Source organism: Penicillium arizonense (assembly GCF_001773325.1).
Source record: "Penicillium arizonense strain CBS 141311 chromosome Unknown PENARI_contig035, whole genome shotgun sequence".
In the NCBI taxonomy this organism is placed as follows: Eukaryota; Fungi; Ascomycota; class Eurotiomycetes; order Eurotiales; family Aspergillaceae; genus Penicillium; species Penicillium arizonense.
The window spans coordinates 24,384-43,435 of record NW_019173312.1 but is presented as its reverse complement, the minus strand read 5'-3'; the positions used below and the strand labels follow the sequence as shown (position 1 = coordinate 43,435).

Below are 19,052 nucleotides of genomic sequence, written 5' to 3'. Positions count from 1 at the left end.
GGTTGGCAATTTGTTCTCCCGAGGAGGTGTCGTAAAGCACAATCACCTTGGAGTCGCCAGCTGCTGCCAGAATCTTTCCTCCAGGCGAGAAGGCTACGCTTCGTACGGGTTTGACTAAGCCTAGAATCAGTCAGAAACGGGTGCTCTGAGTAGTTGAAGCGTATTCACGCACCTGATAGGGAGAACGGCATGCGCCCTGTTTCAGTAGTAAAGATATAGACTGCACCGTTTTCATGACCAGTAGCGATGAACCGGCCATTGGCAGACTGACAATAGGATTAGCTTGAAACACAGAGATAGTGCAGAATTTTGGGACTTACCAAGTCAATACAATAGCCGAAGCTACCCTTTGTCTCGTGGTCTCGAATTTGAGTACCATCAGCAGCCAAATCGAATACATTGATGCGTCCATCCTTGGTGACACCAGCAAGGTACTGTCCATCTTCAGAAAGGGCTATGGCCCAAAGATCAACCGCCTTGAGATCGGCTATGTACTCATTAGCATATTGAGGGGGATCACAGCAAAATCAGGAACTCGATGTACCAATCACTTTTTGGTCGGCAACCCAATAGCCATCCTGGCAAGACCAGGCCTTGATTTTACCATCGAATCCAGCACTTATCGCGCGTGAGCCTCTAGCATCGGTTACGATGTGGTGGCACCCAATCTCGTGGGCATCATCGATGGACTGCACCAGCGGGAACTCAGTGTCCGAAGTGGAGTGCACTTTGATAGAAGGAGAGCCCGACACCGACAAGACTTGCTTGTCTGTTACTGCCAGTGCGAAAATATCAACAGAGTGCGCTGGGGACAAGTTAGCCAAATTCAGATGGACGGGGTCAATATTGCCCACCATTGTCCGCTGCACCCCACGAGAGATATTGTTTCGACTATATCAGGGTTAGCAATGGGATCAAGCCCTCCTGCAGAAGACTCACCATTCTGGGAATGCCTGGCTCTCTTAGAGCTGGGTTGAGACTTAACGCGTATTTGTAGGAGCAAATGACGTTTGGGGTCTCGCGAAGGCCGTTTCCGCCTTTATCGGCTACAGCACAATCAACACTACATCTACAAGTGCGGTCTCAATTGGGTCAAGAACACGTTTACGACGGCTCCTATCTACATTGGAAATCTCACAGTGTTGTTATCCGATCTATTTGATCGATTGTTGTAAAGTCATATCGAAAAGATTTTCCCCGCAAAACCAGACGCCATTTGCCATGCAGCATATATCCACAACCAATTCTAGTAGTACAATCACCCCTTGGGCTTGCAATTGAGACCGCGAGGTCGTTCAAACCCAGCTCAAGCCTTTATATCCTGTCCGTAGCACCTCATGCGGTCTCCAGGACCTTCCACGACTCCTTGATGTCTGTTCACTAAGTCAGCTTTCTCTGCGATCACCAACACCCTAGGTGTTCCGTAGCAGTCGAACCAGACTCCTCACCTTTGACGCAGTGTGGGCACAAAAGATGGGCCCGCTTGACTTGACCACAGCCAGGGCATTTAACGAGGTTGGTCGTATCCTTAAGCGCCTTGCCGGCCATTTGGCGATGACGCTTCTTCATGTGGGAGGTCTTCTTCTTAGGAACAGCGCGCAAGACAGATTCCCACAGATCAGACAGAATTCCTGGGATGTTGAGGGAAATTGAGACGGGTTGTAGGAGAGCGCTGGTCGCGATGGGTTGAAGGAACCGAGTGAATCCGGAAACAGGGACCGATTCTGAGAGAAGGGAGCGTGACATATTGGCCACAGGGGCGAAAGGGAACAGGCGCAGAGCCATGGCGACAGGCGAAAAGCGAAAGAGAAGAAAGCGGCTGGTATACTTCGTACTAGTCGAGCTATCACAGTGAAGCAAAAGAGATCGTAGTTTTCTCCAGAGACACGCTAGGCCCGATTAGGCATAGCCCACCCCTGAGTGGAAAGTACAGAATAAGGGGTGATACTTGCCCGGAGTAACTCTTTGGCATCTCTGGGGGCTTCTTTTGTTTCTGTCTTTCGTTCTTCACTTATTCACCACTCATAATGGCCGCCGCTACTACCGCAGCTTCGGCTCAGCAGCCCACTGTTTTCCCCCATAGCCATGTCGGTTTCGACAGCATCACTTCCCAAATCGAACGGAAGCTGTTGAAGCGCGGCTTCCAGTTCAATGTCATGTGTGTTGGTACGTGATGCTCATCTGCGAGTCACCAAGGCCTCAGCTAATCGAAAATCGCGCGTTAGGCCAAACTGGTCTCGGAAAATCGACCCTTGTCAACACTATCTTCGCGTCCCACCTGATCGACTCCAAGGGCCGTCTGACCCCCTCTGAGCCCGTTCGCTCTACTACCGAAATTCAGACCGTGTCGCACAGTATGTCTTGGATCTTGAGAACCTGCTTTGGGAGGAAAATCGCTAAAGGGGTGTCTAGTCATCGAGGAGAACGGTGTTCGTCTCCGCTTGAACATTGTCGACACACCTGGCTACGGTGACCAGGTCAACAACGACCGATGGTATCTTGAGCTCTCGCGCGAATCTTTCAGGACTACGCTAATTGTGCCGCAGCTGGGACCCTATCGTCAAGTACATCAAGGATCAGCACTCGGCATACCTCCGCAAGGAACTCACTGCTCAGCGTGAGCGTTACATCCAAGATACCCGTATCCACTGTTGCTTGTTCTTCATTCAGCCCTCTGGTCATGCGTGAGCTTATCCCGCAACTTTTCTGGTTATTTGCTAGTCGATTGGACTAATTTGTGACTTCTATATAGCCTCAAGCCCATCGATATTGTTGTTCTCAAGAAACTGTCCGATGTCGTCAACGTCGTTCCCGTTATCGCGAAGTCCGACTCCCTCACCCTGGAGGAGCGCCAGGCTTTCAAGGAGCGTATCAAGGAGGAGTTCTCCTTCCACAACCTGAAGATGTACCCTTATGATAATGACGAGCTCGATGATGAGGAGCGGGCTATTAACGCCCAGATCAAGGTATGCTTGACATTGGTGGATTAATTTGGATCTGATATTGACTCCGGACTCCAGGACATCATTCCTTTCTCGGTTGTCGGTAGTGAGAAGACTATTGTTGTCAACGGCAAGCAGGTTCGCGGCCGCCAGAACCGCTGGGGTGTCATCAACGTCGAGGACGAAAACCACTGTGAATTTGTCTACCTGCGCAACTTCCTGACCCGCACCCACCTTCAGGATCTGGTCGAGACTACCAGCCAGATCCACTACGAGACCTTCCGTGCCAAGCAGTTGCTGGCCCTGAAGGAGAGCAGTGCTGGCGGTGGAGGTGGCCACACTGGTGGCAGCCGGCCCATCAGCCCTTCGGCTGACCGTGAGCTTAGCCGCAACTCGCAGCGTGCCGCTATGAACGGATACTAAACTTGAGTGTTAATATCTGACGCCAGCACTCTGACCGTTGCGCCACGGAAAGCAGACCCCACGGGCAAGGCTGTCCTTCCTCCGAAAACTTACTGTCCTCTTTGACGCCAGCAGGCCCTTGCAGATATCCCTTTTTCTTTTGCGCTATCGTTTTCATCTCCATGTTTGTATCCAACATCCCATCTTGTTTCTTCTTGGGAGCCCTTTTCCTTTCCTTGTCTAGGATTTTGTATTTTCGGGGAAAAAAGACTTGGCACTCTAGCGCTTGTGCCAACTCTGGTGCTTTCCATGTACTTAGTTTTCTTAATTAACCTCATGAGAAACTTTTAATTCTTGGATAGAATGGTGCCTCTTTCGCTATAAGCAGGAGTAAATGGCAATGCAATATAGATCAAATATCAAGCAGCAATGAGTGCTCTTTCTCATTGCGATGCTCCAAAACGACCACCGTCAACAACCCAATCGCGCAGCTCCGAATACGCCTTCTCCAGATCATCGTTGAAAACGATCTTGTCATGAGCACCCTCCTGCTTGGAGTACTCAAGCTCGTTGTGCGCCTGCGCCAAACGCTTCTGCAGGCTATCCTCGGTCTCCGTACCCCGACCCCGCAAGCGCCTCTCCAGCTCCTCCAACGAAGGCGGCGCCAGGAACAAGAATCGGGCATTGAGATCAGTCTTCTTCACCTGCTTGACACCCTATGTACAAGAATGATATGTCGTTAGCTTATCCAGATCCAAGCGGAAGATATAGTGGGTGGCAACTCCCTCTATTCAATACATACCTCCATCTCGATGTCGAGGATACAGATTCTCTCCTTTTCCGCAATGTTCTTCACAGCTTGCACACTTGTGCCGTAGTGGTTGCCGCCGAACTGGGCATGCTCAATGAATCCGTTTTGTGCGACGAGGTCGAGGAATCCTTCCTTTGTGGTGAAGTTGTATTCGCGGCCGTCCTCTTCGCCGGCACGGGGTGCGCGAGTAGTGTCTATGGGAGTGGCCTGGTCAGTTTTCTTGTTCACAATGCCTTGTCGAGGGCCTTTCGCTTCTTTCGGCACTAGGTTGGGTCATGTGCCTGGGAGGTTCACATACGGGAAATAGAGAATCCGAAAGTGTCAGGGTACTCAGCGAAGAGTCTCTTTAGGAGAGTCGACTTTCCAGTTCCCGAGGGACCAGAGACCACGACTGGGCGAAACTTTTGGACTGGATCATTGGTGATGTTAGCATCGTTCAAGTGGCGGGGTTCCATAGCCATGTCTATGGCCATGAAGCATAGGTCGCTTACCAGCACTAGGAGCCATTGCGGATACAAAACGTGCGGCAGGGTTGAACGATCTAATTGACGCTGAAATGGCACGGAAATATGAGGGAAAATGCATACGGAGACAGAATGCGACAGCGCTGGATTTCTAGATGCGGCTACGAAAACATCCGGCAGAATGAAGGCGGTGGATCTACAGATCAGGGCAAGTTTTAAATATCAATATCCAAGTTCTATCGCTTGAGAGCTGTCCCATTTATACATACACATGGTTTAAGACTTAGGAGGCCCTGGGTGGCTTCCTCGTCTCGTTGTATTCATGTTACCCGCTTCTGCTTCTTGCTCCAGGAAGTTGGACCATAGTTCGGCCAGCGTCTCTTTGCTAGAGGCACCGTTATCCATGAAGTCTGTGGCCAGGTTTGGCGTGCTCGGGGTGCGCAGGGGTGTGCCTGGGACTCGAAGCTTCCCGGGCATACTCGATGTGCCTGGCCGGGCAAGGCCTGCTTGTTCACGTTGCTCTATAATCAAAAGTTAGATACGCTCGAGTAGCTCAAGTAGCTCTCGTGTGCAATATGGGCTTACCATCATTCCAGCCCAATAGCGCTGCAAACAGCTGCAAGATTTGGAACTTCTTTGGATCAGATCTATCTAAAGCGAGGAAATGCAGTAGATGGTTGGTGACAATATGTCTGTTTATAGTCAGTCAAGCTGGTCAAGTCTCAATTGCCCTGTGAGCTAACCTGTCGACATTGTCTTCTGGTTTCCCCTTTTTCAGGAATCGTAAAGCTTTCGTCAGGTGGTCGTTCAGCGTGACTGCTTCATGTCTCAGTTTGCCAATGAGAAGGTTCTTCTCTTTAACCTCCTTCTCAAATGGCCGGACTCTCTCGATCTCTTCCTGGGCATTCTGTAGACCCTTGTCGGCATCTGCGGCCTGCTTCTGTGCTTCGCGCAAGGAGCGTCTCAGGTTTTCAAGTTGGGCATCGGAGCTTTCGACAAGCTCCCGCAGCTCCTGCTTTCGTGCCGATTGGATTTCCTGTAGAGCCCGTTGTAGTCCGTCAACTGTCGACTGTTGGGTGTCGCGTTCATCGGTGGCTTTTTCATATGCATCTCTCAGGCTACCGAGCTGCTCCTCCAGGTCTCCGACCTTTTCGTTCAGGTTCTCTCGGATAGATCGCTCCTCCATAGCTAGCACTTCCCAGTTGTGCATTGCCTCCTTTGCTTGCTCAAATTCTGACTGCAGGTACGCCTCTTGCTCGAGGAGTTCTTCCTTCTCCTTTAGCCAGTTTTGCTGTGATAGACTCGTTCGATCCCGGAGAGTTGACAGCTCCTTGTCCTTCTCTGCTGAATCGCCCGAAAGTTCAGCGAGCTGTGCAGACTTGGATTCAAGCTGCTCCTTTAAGCTGCTGTTCTCATCTTCGAGATCCTCGATTTGCGATCGCGCTTGAGACAGTTCCTCCTGTATAGAATGAGTCGAGTGGTCCTAGAATTGAAGGTAGTTGAACGTACCGCATCCTCCTTGAGTCGCTCTCCTAGTTGTGACTTGATCGTGTTCACTCGTTCCATGAGCTTCTGGAACTGCGTTTCAGCATGTTCCTTCTTGGTCTCAGCGTTGTCCAACTTCGCCTGCAACGCCTCCATGTCCGCAGTGTGCTTGAATTGTATTTCCTCCAATGATTTTCGCATGTCGGCAACTTCTGCGCGTAAGGAGTCGCGGTCTCGGACAAGTGCATCGAATCGGTCCTTAGGCTCGGTGCCATCGGAGGCGGGGTCGGACTGTTTATTGGGGGTGGGAATAGCGTCACCGGCAGCAGTTGACTGATTATTATTCACAGACCGATCCGGCAGACTGTCACCTATCGTGTCGGGTTCGACGCCATTGGATTCCTGTTCTTCGTCTTCTATGGGGACCGCGCTGGCATCATGGGGCTCATTCTGGGAAAGGTCTCAGCAACAGGTACGCTGCCAATCAGGAGTCGTACGCCACATACATTCGTGTCATCATGATCTGGCGCATCTGGGTGCTCGCTAGTTTGGGGGTCGGACTTGGCTTTGGCACTCTTCTTCTTGCTCTTCTTCGATTTGGCGCCTTTGAGCGGGGTCAGCGGATTCCAGTTCAATGATAGGAATGGACTTACTTGGAGCGACAGTCGGTGGAATGCCCTCAGTCATGCTGTGTGGTGTTGGGGAGATGGTGAGTTCCTAAGGTTCGCAAGCTGTCAACACGCTAGCGCGGCTGGCCCTTCCCGGCGATGATTAATCCCCTTGTTTTACTTCGTTGCCCAGACTGGACTTTCTCCAGTGTTTCCCCCGGGTTCATTTTCGGTTCAATTGAATTGGGTGTCACCTTTAGTGAATTGATCACTGCACATTTGCTCCGTGTCCACGATACTTACTTACTCCGGATGGTACGCAGCTTTCATCTATAGTATGACAAGGAGATTCGCCAATCATGCGCAATTGGGCATTGTTATTGAGAAGTTATATCTACACTAAATTCCATTTGTCATATCCTTGGGCTCCAGAAAGAGACCATTTTGAGATTTGCACTTCGCAAGCAGGGTATAATTTTCACATTGAATGGTGGCACAACGGTCATCTCTCGAGGGCATCACATGAAGTCGTCAAGGAAATCAGGGTCGCGATCCTGGTTGTTGCTAGCCTCCATGTTCTCCTCGCTGAACATATCGTCGTACGCATGATCCTTCTGCCACTTCAGCTGCTCATGCTCTCGCTGTTTCTGCTTCTCCTTTGCGCGTAGTTCCTCTCGTGTTTTGCGGTCACTACGCTGCTTCTTCTTCGTATCCTCCTCCTTCTCAGCTCGAAGATCAGGGAACTTCTCAACCCGGGTCTTGTTAAGCCGGTTGACGATAACGTTCTCACGCTGTTTCACGTAGACCTTGCGGACCAGCTTGTGATTGTGGAATGTGACCTGGCCGGCAGCCATCGATCCGTCCTTCTTAAGATTTGACCAGGGAGTGTAGATAATAGTAATGTTGTCCTTCTTGTTGCCTGCCTCCAATGTCAGATTCCGTGGCCAAGACGCTAAGGCTCATGTGGAGGGCTAACCTTCAATGGAGTTCGCTTTTGTGAGCTGGGCACAGTCCTCTAGAAGCGGCTCAGCGATGTTGTCCCACGTTTCGCCCTCGCGAAGGCGTACGTAGACGTGTGCACTTGACAAATTATCGACGTGGAACTGTAAAGGTACGACGTATTAGGGGTGGCAGCGCATGTGGGAGAAAGAGACTAACCCTGTTGCACAAGTGTATCAGTGACAAAGTTCTGCAAATAGGTAACAGCTATCATACCAAACGTCGTTGTCCAAACCATATTGAATGAGATCCTCATCTGGCAACGTTAGAAAGTTTCCCCGGGAAGACCAGTCGGTGGCATACTCTCGAATTTGTCCTTGCCGACATAGATAAAGGCAGAGGGAGAGACCACATTGGATGTGAAGTAGTAGACCATGGCGGCAATTTCCAGTCTCAGATGTCCCTGTAACAATTGGTAGTCAAAAGTTCGAATATTCGTGGGGGGAACGATTATCGGTCTATCTGTAGCTTAGTCATCCGTATAGATCTGATTCATTTGGTAGTTACATACGGAGTAGAAGAGCGTGATTGGTGGTGTTTCAGTTCGATTTTAGTCTTTGGTAGGGTTCAAACTGCACTAAGGAAAGCAAAAGTTGACACAAGTAAGGAGCACCCAGACAATACTTGTCGACAGGAGCTCATGAGCTCAGAGATACCCCACGCATGATCAAGTCACGTACTTGCGATGCGCGAGAGATAGAGAAAGTGGCGCAGATTGGACGGACAGATCAATTCTGCTAGCGGCGATCTGAGGGTTGGTTTCTGCGTCTTGCAGTGAGCAGAAGGATTTCTTTTCCGTTCCATTGCGTCTGTCCCCATATTTCAATGGGCCTTGGCTTGCAGGATGCGAATCCTTCATATCGATTGTCTTCCACGAGTCTACCAGTCGTCTTTCCAGGCCTTTATGGGAGGTCAATGGCCGCAAATAGAACATGGGACCTCGTATTCGGGCGAGCCTGATAGTTCTTAATATTTAGATTGATGTTACAATTGAAGCGAAACCTTGCTTTGTGTATTAGTTAAATATGCTCGATTGGAGGGACCAATTTGAAATGGTAAAAAGGCCATGAAGACGCCGAAAGAGAAAGAGGAAGTGAAGCCGGGAGATCCCCGGAAGTTGGCCGATTTAGAGTTGCACCTTTGTGGACCTCAGGCACATTTCTTCGCCTCCTCACAACTTGGGGAGGTTCAGGCTTTGCTGATCGCGATCCTCTCAACGATGGCCTAGCCTCGTTCGACAGCTCTTTGATCGGATCCTCGACACGAGGCATCGGGATCCTCACGATCTGCTCAACTAACATGAATTTTGACTCCAATTAACCGGGAAATGGCGATGTAACCAAATCTCAGTCACCGTGCACAATTGCGCCTGCATCTGCGTCTGTTGAAATGCGTCGCCCCGAGAGTGATAGGCCGATGATTGTAAGAGAAGGGCAAAACAGCCGGCCGGAGTTCCATGAGGTTATTACGGAGCAACATGGGTCCCTGCAAATTTCGATCTTCCGGAGGAGCACCGCTCTTTTGTTTCGGACGAACAACCCCTTGTGGGATCAAGCAAAAAGTTCACGGCCTCCGAGAAGAAAATTGCGTGTCTCGGAAGCGAGTCTATATCCAGGTCGGCTCCAAGCAGCTGTTTCAAGATGGCCCAGTGAGGTCACCGGCCCGAGACCCTACACCAATGGGAATATTCCGAATGCATGATTCAGTGGGAATCCAAGTGGACTAAGTGTTTATATCGGCACTGATTGGAATGTCTAGCTCCGGGAATGAAGTCCCACGAGCCTCAAACTCCACCTAACTGATGCACCGGACATTTGCTGGGGAGCCACACTCCCCTCCAGGGGCCCAATTGGTGCTCTCGGCTGGTCTACGGCGTTAAGCGACCCTGGCCGTTGAACCTCATCGAATCATGCCGGTTCATCCCTTAAATTGTCCGAGAAAACCGTTACGCCAAGATACAAGGTACATTCCCTGCCACGGGCGAGCCCGCAAACTACACCCCACCTTCGGCCTTATGTGTTCCCTTTCTCTCCCAGGGTGGGAAGATATCCCTTCTGGTTCCTTATGCTTCCCACTGCCAATCTCCGACCCGGGAATCCCGACCCTGTTCCTGACCTGCCACAGAGGCATATCCGCCTTTGGATGTCACACTCTATGAACATATGAACATAGGTTTCGGTCCACTGGCCCGGGTTTCCCCCCTCCCCTCTCCCGTTGCTCCACCCCGGTTCCCCATTTATTTATTGAAAAGATTCAGTTTTTCCGGGCCTGCAGAGTTTCACTTCTGCCGCTCGGAAATCTTCTTTCCTTTTAGTCGAGCCCTTGCGGCGCGTCTTCCTCTTTTTATCTTTCCTCTATCCCCCAATTCCCCACCCAAAGGGAAGATCACCTCGATTCCTTGCGCCGACGCCCTCGAATCTGTTACGATATGTCCAATCCACCGCTGTCGAGAAGCTGGGTGGAAATTCGTCAGGCCCTAGAACACGCTCGGGACTGCAGAGATGACCCTCCAACCAGAGTTCTACTGAACACCGTCATGGCCGAACTGTGGGCTCGGATGCAGGCCCAGCCAGATAGCTACCTTCTCAGCTCAGACGAGTTCGCCCTGTTCAATTTATACCGGGATGAATACACGGGCCCCGTCGCTCAAACAGCTGTGGCTCGTTTCTGGAATAATTATCAAGGAAACGATTCCAATGGTAGCAAGAAATAGCTGGGAATAACATTATCTACACCGGTATATGATGTCTGAACTGGCTGAAAGGATGTTCTATGTCTTCTTTCCCTCTTCACGGAGAGGCCCTCTCGACCCTGCTCACCGTCATGAGAGATGCAGAGAGAGAGAACGTGGTTCCTATGCGCCCGATGTACTGCATCTGCAACCTCCACCGCACTTCTTTCTCTCTGAATCTACTGCATGGGCACCCATCCAGCCCAGGAATCGAGCAAGCAGTACATAACCCCCGGGTATCATTTTATTTGCCCCTGTGAAACCCGCACGACACCACCTCAGTCTTCTACAATTCAATTCTGGATGGATGGAAAAGGATAAGTTGGCATTTGCTATTGGATCACCGGGATCGACCAGTGATATCCTCAGCAAATTGAAGGAACCGTTTCCTGGTCACGTTGCCATCTCGCAGGTTGTACAGGCCGGCGAGGTGGCGGGGGTATGCATGTATACCTTGCGCTCCCCTTGTCTTCCTGTGAGCGAGCATTTTTTGTACAGGGAATACGTCAAGGGGTGTTCGGATCCCTGTTTTGATTGGGACACAATACATGCGTCGGGCTTCTACGCCTTGCAAAAGAGGGGGCCCAATATATGAGTTCTTGTTTATCAAGGCCTAAAAATACGATCTAATTAACGATAATTAATTCTAGAGTCTGGAATAGGAGCTGTTGCATGATGTACGGGTATTGCGGAAGCCCTTTCTTTAATTAACGTATTATTAATTGAACAAAAGTACCAGATTTGCCGGGTATGCGTGTGACAAATGTTAGCAAATCTCCGAGGCCTAAAGTAGTCTCGGGGCCCTACTGCGAGTCATTGTTTAGTGCCGCGTCGGTACCACCCGCATGTAATATCTCCAACTCTCAGGGGGAAACTCGGAATTTACTGTACATACCTAAAAAGACAATTGCACAAAGCCTATGTTCTTTCTCTCCAAATGAGGTTTATCTGAAAGGGGGCATTGCTTACCTTTGCTCCGAGGGGACAAGGATTGGGGTGATATCGGATTGCCGCACAGCCTTGGCCGTTATAGACGCCGGTCAAGTCTCGGCTAGGGAAACTAGTTGCGCGCCGGCTACGTCTGAATGCAGTGGAACTGTGTACCAGGAGAACCTAATTTATTCATATACTGAAGAGTTCGCCTGGTTTTGTATGTTCCTCGTACCTGCAACGCTAATGCTGTGTTCCGAAATCCCCCCTCTCCAAAATTCGCTTCCATGCCTGGGTGTCCTCAGTATAGCGAATTGTCGGCACAAGAAAAGCTGCCTCCCGCAACTCCTTCTCGTATGTTGTGAAAGATAGACCGAACGGACGAATACAACCCGATAATGCACTGGTGGCGTAAGTTTATTTCATTCGTCAGTCATAGGCAATCACTCACAATCAAGAATGCAAGAAACACGAGGAAGATGTTGAAGCAAAATAGAATAGTCTGTCTCCAGGTCAGGAACCAACAGCTGCGATTCAAATAGAGCCAAAAGAGCCCGGGTAAGCCGAAAGAAAACCAACTAGCAAACAAGGAGCTCTGGTAGGAATCGTCAGTACTCGTTGCTCTTGCGTGAAAGTGGATAGGCAGTACACACGGCAAGCCCTAGTACATCGTTGAAGACTGGGATCCCCTCGGCAATGATCCAGGACAAGATCCAAAGCACCGCACAGATCATGGCCCACACAGCTCGTGTCATGAATGACTGACTGTGTATCGAGCTGGTCCCTCGGAAAGCACGAACATATATGAACTTGACCGCGACATGGGCATTTACCACGCCCCCAATCACAATCTTGAGTCAAATGTCAGCTCAATTCGAACAGATTTCAGGAATGTGCATACCGTAGGAAGTGCAATGGTATAAGAAATTTTGCGAAACGAGTCCCCTGCAGAATTGAGAGCGGGCGAGGCGACAGCAGGTCCAACGTGTACATATATCACAATGGCCGAGACCGTGTACAGGACCATTTCACTCAACTGAAGCAGCGCGAGAGCTTTGGGAAAGTCTTTGATCTCTTTGAGCTCCGAGAAGAGTGTGAAGAATGCAACATGACCGGCGTATGCAAAAATGACATTTGCAACAGCAAGGCATGCATCGTGCACTTTGGGCTTGGACGAAAAGCTTGGGGTATGAGTAGATCCTGTCTTGACAAGAGCGACTCCAATCATGCCTGTGACTACCGCTCCAATGATACTGACAAAGCTCACATAGGAGATGTGAGAAAGCTTCTCAAGTCGCCGTGGAAGGGTCAGCAAGAATGATACTAGTAAACCAACAACGGAAAAGATCACAGTACAGGAAGAATGTTCGGTGAGGACATTCATCATGATCGAAAAGGTGAGGACGTGGCTCCCCATGACCAGAATAAAAAAGACAAGCTGAGCAATGTCAAGTGTCGTGCGTCCGACTCTTCCAATCAGGAGATCACCAGCATCAGCCATGCTGTGAACCTGCATATGACGGCGTTTGAATTGCCCAATGGTGTATGCGGTATATGTCGAGATGACTCCGATAGCGAGGATGGTCAGGATGCCCCTAGACAGGTTAGCTCAGTCTCTATCAACTGGGGAGAGGAACTGTACGGAACAAGACCTAGTGTGGCAAGTGCCTTTGGCAGCGAGAGAACCCCAAGCGATATGGTCTCCGCAATCATGACTGGCAGGGTCAGTTCAAGTCACCCAAGGCTCCGGGACTGATCAACTTACTCATGCCGGCTTGCCTATGAAACGAATGAGCTTCTCTCATTGTCAGCCATCAGAAAGGCACTCACCACCAAGCCATGGTCTTGTACTTCACACCAGTCTGGCTCTCATCTCCAAAGGGATCCTTTTTCTCCGGCCCTGTCTTTGGCAAAATAGCTTCCTCGCTTTGCAAATTATCCAGCTTGTGCACGGATTCAGATGGATTAAGATCAGACTGATTGTGCAGCTCCATGATGGGATGAATGGGATACAAGCTTCATGGGGAGAGAAATGGAAGTTGGAAGCTGGAAGCTGGAAGTTGAAACTACGGCAGTCGTAGCTTCCGTGTGAAATATATTCGATTCGGGCAACCGCGGGCCAAGATGGGAAGAAGGAGAACAACCAGAACAAAAAGGAACAAAACAAAACGCTTCTATTTATACAAAGCCCGATCTATATATACCACAAATTATCTATTTGGCTACGACAGCCGGAGGAGCGGGGGTTGTCGCGCGAGCATCACTCTCGATCATGTCCGCAGGGGGTTCTGGATATAGTTAGTACAGTTATCTATAGTAGGAATGTATGGGATGCAACTTACCAACTCGGGAGAAAGTAGCGCGCTCCTTGTCATCAACTTGCTTGACACGGCCGTCCTGGACATCGTGGCGCGAGAGACCCATGAAGCTCTTGGGCAGACCCATGGAGGAAAGGTAGGTCAAGGAATCTTTCCACTCAAGATCCTTGCGCTCGGTGGACCACTTCAACTCCTCACCCATCAGGTCAATCACGCCGGGAAGAGACTCAAGGGCAGCCTCGGCGTTCAGGAAGGCGAGACGAGTACGACGAGCGATCACATCGACGGCAGTCTGGGCGTACTCATGGCGGACAGCGTAGCGAACCTCTCCGTCAATAAAGGGGTACAAGGGGGAGAGGCGGCGGCCGCGGACAGGGAAACGTTCAGCAGTTGGGGAGGACAGAGCGGCGACCTGCCATGAGCGGTCACCGTAGGACTCGGTAAGGTGCTTAGCCACGTCGGTCTCGAGACCGAAGTGCTGGATAAGGTTGATGAAGAGAGTCTTGGAGAAACCGTGAGCACCGATCAGGCGCACCTGGTGGGTCTGGCAGCTGCCGTCGAGAACGGCACCGTCAGCCACCAGGCCACTGCCACCAACACCAGAGATATCGGGGAGGGTAGTCAGTTGACGGGGCTTCAGCTTGAAAACATTGATAGCCTCGTCCACGGCCTCCTCGGCCATTTGGCGGTATGTGGTCCACTTGCCACCAGCGCAGGTCAGAAGTCCAGACTGGGAGACAGTCACCAAGTGGTTGCGGACCAGGGACTCGGAGTTCTTGGCCTTGGGGTCGCGCACCAGGGGACGGATACCAGACCAGGCGGCAAGAACGTCGCTGCGGTCCACAGTGATATCGGGGGCCAGGTAGCCGCGAATCTCCGAAAGAATCCAGTTGATGTCCTTCTCGGTGGGCTGGGGCTGGGTCTCAATTTCACAGGGCTGGTCGGTGGTACCGGCGATGGTGTTGCCCTGCCATGGCAGGAAGAAGATCACACGTCCATCAGAGGTCGAGGGGTCGATCAGACCCATGTTCGAGGGGCTGTAGTAACCAGGGAGAATGACGTGGACACCGGCACTAGGGGCGACAATCTCCTTAACGTCGGGCTCATCCATTTTACGAATGGAGTCTGAGAAAGGACCAGTGGCGTTGATGATACCCTTGGCGCGGATACTGAACTCCTCGGCCTTCTGACCATCCTTCTCGGTGATCACATCCTTCATGCGCGCACCGCATAGCTTTCCGGAAGCATCCTTGGTGAGACCAGTAACCTCCATGTGGTTCACCACGGTGGTACCGTACAGCGCAGCGGTCATGGCGAGGGAGACGTTCATACGCGAGTCGTTGTGGGCACCATCGTAGTACACCATAGCACCGATAACATTGTCACGCTTGAGCATGGGGAAGGCATCAATGGCCTTACTCTTGGTCAAGAAGTACGAGGACTCAATACCCTCGGAACCAGCCAGGAAATCGTATGCCTTGGTACCAGCCCAGAAATAGGGAGCCTGCCACCATTTCTGAACGGGCACCATGATCGGGAGCCATGATGACAGATGAGGCGCAGTGTTCAGGAAATACTTGCGCTCTCTGAGCGCCTCCTTGACCAGCGCATATCTGTGACACAATGCGATCAGCACGGATACGACGAAAGCCGATCAAGACCGACCGAGCTCGTTACAAAAAAAAACAACCGGAAAAACTCACTGGTTGTAATCCAATTCCCAAACAGCCTTTTCTAGGTAACGGACACCACCGTGTACCAGCTTAGTACTCTTACTGCTGGTTCCGGCACTGAAATCATCTCTTTCCACCACTGCGACCTTGAGGCCTCGGGTGGCGGCGTCTAGTGCGATACCGGATCCAGTGGCACCGCCACCAATGACCAACAGGTCATATTCTTCTTCCTGGTTACTGCGCTTGAGATCCTCAATCTGTTCGAGGCGAGACTTGATTTGAGGGAAGCTGGGAGGCACCAGCTTGCCTTCACGGTAGCCGGGAGGCGGAACGGCGGGAGCTTCGAGACCGGGAATATTGCGCGGACGATAGGAAATGTAGAGAACACCTGCACCCGCGGCGGCTGCCGCGGATGTGTACAGGAGAGGTCTCAACAACTTGCGCGAATGCCGAGCGGCCATTATCTGTGGTTTTTATGTAGAAGGTTCAATGCGACACAATTCCGCAATTGATGGAATTCCCAAATAAAGGGAAAGAAGATAGGTGTGTAAGAAAGAGAGGGAGTTGACAAGGGGAATATTTGAAGGGGGGAGAATAGAAGTAAAAAAAAGAGAACCTGGTCAAGATTGGCAAATACCTGATCGCTACACCTTCCAGTCCCATCAAGGTCACGAGCACAGCAAAGCTCTGCGTCATGGGTCCAACACAACTCACCATTGGAGGATCTCGGTGGAGCTCCCAGTGACGTCCCTTTTCTCCCACCAATTGTGACCTCCTCCTCCGGTTTTCTACTCCGAACAGAGATTTCTCGGAATGCAAGGGATATACATGTACATGTGCCTTGAAACGTGTCCTTACACTTTCGGGAAGCCGAGTAAAGCGGCTTGATATCTCGGAAATCAATCTCTTCACGGCCACCTGACGAGCTCTATGAATATCAGCCACTCATAGGGTGGAAGTGAGGACCCATCTGGCTCAGGGGCCCCGTGTGAACATCTGGATCTGATCCACAGGGACTTGTGTCCCCCAGCTCTCCTTATAACTCCACAGGGATTCCGGTTTTCACTTCGGTATTTCATCATGACTTGGACCTTGCAGGTTTGGCACACCGCAATCCGGTCCGTGGCTACTCCGTACATACACATATGAGGCTCTTCCTTTCTGTCCATAAAATCGAAATTAGATAAAATAAAATAAAATAAAAATTGTCCTTGCGGCCCAGGTGGGTATGATCGTCACTAGTTTCGGTAGTGTTAAATAGGAACAGGGTCTGGACTTATCCCAAATGTTTAAGTACTATTCCCAGGCTAGCCGCATGATACGTTACGAACATTGGCAAAAATGGAGGGAATTGGAGTGTCCAGGAGAGGCACACCTGATCGCAACCCTGTCTCATCCCTTTCGATGGGTCTACTCACTGTACTCCGTATCTGTCCAAAGGGATAGGTGTACAATGACACCACTTAAATCACATTCAAATTTGAGCTCAGAAAAAAGGAGAAAAATATTACAAATGTAAGTATATAGCGCCTACCCACGATGTATATGTACATGGAGTACATATATAAGAGTTACTGTACGGATTGCAAACATCAATCAAACAATCAACAGATGTCTCAAGATTACAATATATAAAAACACCTCGGTAGCCCTAAGACGGAAATCTTCCGAGTGCGGAACCCGGCATCCCAAGAGAGAGAGACAAAGCTGGGGAAATGTGGGGTAAAGCAGGCGAGATATGGCGGAAACCATGTCTAAACGGAAATGTTCCATTTATCCATTGCAAGTCACTGGTTACTTATAGTCATGCTCGACCCTGTAATATGTAGATTTCACATATCATCTTATCATGGCTATAGCTTCTGCCCTGTCAACCCTGCAAGGCCGTGTGATCGAGTACCCATGGCACTCGCTGACTGTGGCCGCTATCGTCGTTCCTATTCTCTATGTTGTCCTTAATGAATTCATCCGTGCATCGGCCCGTATCAAGGGCATGAATGGTCCCCAGGGCTTTCCGTTGATTGGGAATTTGTCGCAGATTCGGACGAACGCTGCTGAACAGTATCGCATCTGGTCGAAGACTCATGGGGCTGTCTATCAGATCATGTTGGGGAATATCCCCGTTGTCGTGGTTAACTCGGCGGCCTCGGCCAAGGTGCTTTTCGGTCAGAATGCGCAGGCTTTGAGTTCGCGGCCGGAGTTTTACACTTTCCACAAGGTTGGTGCTTTTCAATATATACTAGGCTCGGAACTGACTGTTGCTGTCTTAGATCCTCTCCAACACCGCTGGAACCACTATCGGCACCTCGCCCTACAGTGAATCACTCAAGAGACGTAGAAAAGGTGCCGCGTCGGCTCTCAACCGTCCCTCGGTTGAAACATACGTTCCACACTTGGACGTCGAATCCAAGGCCTTTGTGGAAGAATTACACAGATATGGAAACAAGGGAAAGACACCTGTGGACCCTATGCCCATGATCCAGCGTCTGAGTTTGAGTCTGGCATTGACTCTGAACTGGGGCGTGCGCATTGCTTCACAGGAAGAGGATATGTTTGACGAGATCACCCATGTGGAAGAGGAGATTAGTCGATTCCGAAGCACCACGGGAAACCTGCAGGACTATATCCCTCTCCTTCGCCTGAATCCGTTCAGCTCCAATTCCAAAAAGGCTGCCGAGATGAGAATGCGTCGTGATCGATACTTGAGTTCGCTCAATCGGGATTTAAATGATCGGATGGAGAAAGGTACACATAAGCCTTGCATACAGGCGAACGTTATCCTCGACAAGGAGGCTAAGCTCAACAGCGAGGAACTTACCTCGATCAGTTTGACTATGCTTTCCGGGGGACTTGATACTGTTACCACCCTTGTCGCATGGAGTCTCGGGTTGCTGGCCCAGCGCCCTGACATTCAAGACAAGGCAGCTAAGGCAATTCAGGAAATGTATGGTCAAGATGAGCCTATGTGCTCTGTTGAGGATGATCAGAAGTGTGCGTATGTGGCGGCTTTGGTCAAGGAGTGTCTTCGGTATGTGTCACGGTTCAGATCCTGGAACGTTGAACTGACGGAACTTTTAGATTCTTCACCGTTCTGCGATTAGCCCTACCCCGTACTTCCATCCGGGACATCAACTATAATGGAATTGTCATTCCTAAGGGCACAGTATTCTTCTTGAATGCTTGGGCATGCAACATGGGTAAGCTAATTGATCAGACCATAATTCACTTCTAACCACTTCATAGATCCCGATGTGTGGACTGACCCGGGTGAATTCCGACCCGAGCGATGGCTCGAGCAACCCGACGCGCCACTCTTCACCTACGGCATGGGCTATCGGATGTGCGCAGGGTCATTGCTGGCCAATCGCGAACTCTACCTGGTATTTATTCGAACCCTCAACAGCTTCCGCATCGAACCTCATGACAAGACCGATTGCCATCCGGTCCGTGGCAATTCGGACCCTACCAGCTTGGTGGCCATTCCTTCACGATACAAGGTCCGTTTCGTGCCGAAGGATGAAAAAGCTCTGTCAAAGGCTCTTGCTCGACCGTGATGGCATGACTTGGCGAATTATTAGACGTCCTGCAGGATGCCGAATCCGGACTCACCAAAACTGAGAAGGACACTTGGTACCAGTCGCATCTGCTGCAGCCCAAGCATTCCGAGATGGTTAGCATCGGACACATTC

General features: G+C 50.6%; 8 protein-coding genes across 8 annotated transcripts; 2 read left to right on the top strand and 6 right to left on the bottom strand.

The window, feature by feature from the left end:
• Window positions 1-1,335: 1,335 nt before the first annotated feature.
• PENARI_c035G02145 (mitochondrial 54S ribosomal protein bL32m) lies at window positions 1,336-1,785 on the bottom strand (the record flags this gene model as incomplete). Its single annotated transcript, XM_022636763.1, has 2 exons — window positions 1,336-1,373; window positions 1,449-1,785. 2 exons carry the CDS (start codon window positions 1,783-1,785, stop codon window positions 1,336-1,338), a joined length of 375 nt encoding a protein of 124 aa, XP_022483362.1.
• Window positions 1,786-2,027: 242 nt separating this feature from the next.
• On the top strand, window positions 2,028-3,365 carry aspD (septin aspD; the record flags this gene model as incomplete). The annotated part of the gene is made up of 6 exons (XM_022636778.1): window positions 2,028-2,166; window positions 2,226-2,354; window positions 2,413-2,494; window positions 2,547-2,684; window positions 2,753-2,966; window positions 3,021-3,365. The coding sequence occupies 6 exons, from the start codon at window positions 2,028-2,030 to the stop codon at window positions 3,363-3,365; spliced, it is 1,047 nt and encodes a 348-aa protein (XP_022483355.1).
• Window positions 3,366-3,787: 422 nt separating this feature from the next.
• On the bottom strand, window positions 3,788-4,662 carry PENARI_c035G06368 (guanylate kinase; the record flags this gene model as incomplete). Its single annotated transcript, XM_022636795.1, has 4 exons — window positions 3,788-4,060; window positions 4,147-4,349; window positions 4,454-4,564; window positions 4,647-4,662. The coding sequence occupies 4 exons, from the start codon at window positions 4,660-4,662 to the stop codon at window positions 3,788-3,790; spliced, it is 603 nt and encodes a 200-aa protein (XP_022483327.1).
• Window positions 4,663-4,895: 233 nt separating this feature from the next.
• On the bottom strand, window positions 4,896-6,791 carry PENARI_c035G00929 (putative Golgi matrix protein; the record flags this gene model as incomplete). Its single annotated transcript, XM_022636759.1, has 6 exons — window positions 4,896-5,140; window positions 5,205-5,311; window positions 5,363-6,078; window positions 6,129-6,554; window positions 6,611-6,708; window positions 6,758-6,791. The coding sequence occupies 6 exons, from the start codon at window positions 6,789-6,791 to the stop codon at window positions 4,896-4,898; spliced, it is 1,626 nt and encodes a 541-aa protein (XP_022483339.1).
• Window positions 6,792-7,230: 439 nt separating this feature from the next.
• On the bottom strand, window positions 7,231-8,087 carry PENARI_c035G08110 (uncharacterized protein; the record flags this gene model as incomplete). Its single annotated transcript, XM_022636803.1, has 4 exons — window positions 7,231-7,631; window positions 7,689-7,815; window positions 7,933-7,967; window positions 8,015-8,087. The coding sequence occupies 4 exons, from the start codon at window positions 8,085-8,087 to the stop codon at window positions 7,231-7,233; spliced, it is 636 nt and encodes a 211-aa protein (XP_022483375.1).
• A 3,893-nt stretch (window positions 8,088-11,980) lies between these two features.
• On the bottom strand, window positions 11,981-13,366 carry PENARI_c035G02716 (uncharacterized protein; the record flags this gene model as incomplete). The annotated part of the gene is made up of 5 exons (XM_022636769.1): window positions 11,981-12,223; window positions 12,274-12,967; window positions 13,015-13,087; window positions 13,138-13,151; window positions 13,203-13,366. 5 exons carry the CDS (start codon window positions 13,364-13,366, stop codon window positions 11,981-11,983), a joined length of 1,188 nt encoding a protein of 395 aa, XP_022483334.1.
• A 220-nt stretch (window positions 13,367-13,586) lies between these two features.
• Window positions 13,587-15,824, bottom strand: PENARI_c035G03657 (glycerol-3-phosphate dehydrogenase GUT2; the record flags this gene model as incomplete). Its single annotated transcript, XM_022636774.1, has 3 exons — window positions 13,587-13,660; window positions 13,715-15,303; window positions 15,394-15,824. 3 exons carry the CDS (start codon window positions 15,822-15,824, stop codon window positions 13,587-13,589), a joined length of 2,094 nt encoding a protein of 697 aa, XP_022483372.1.
• A 1,388-nt stretch (window positions 15,825-17,212) lies between these two features.
• Window positions 17,213-18,917, top strand: PENARI_c035G09570 (cytochrome P450; the record flags this gene model as incomplete). The annotated part of the gene is made up of 4 exons (XM_022636816.1): window positions 17,213-17,581; window positions 17,634-18,391; window positions 18,442-18,560; window positions 18,607-18,917. 4 exons carry the CDS (start codon window positions 17,213-17,215, stop codon window positions 18,915-18,917), a joined length of 1,557 nt encoding a protein of 518 aa, XP_022483313.1.
• Window positions 18,918-19,052: the final 135 nt, after the last annotated feature.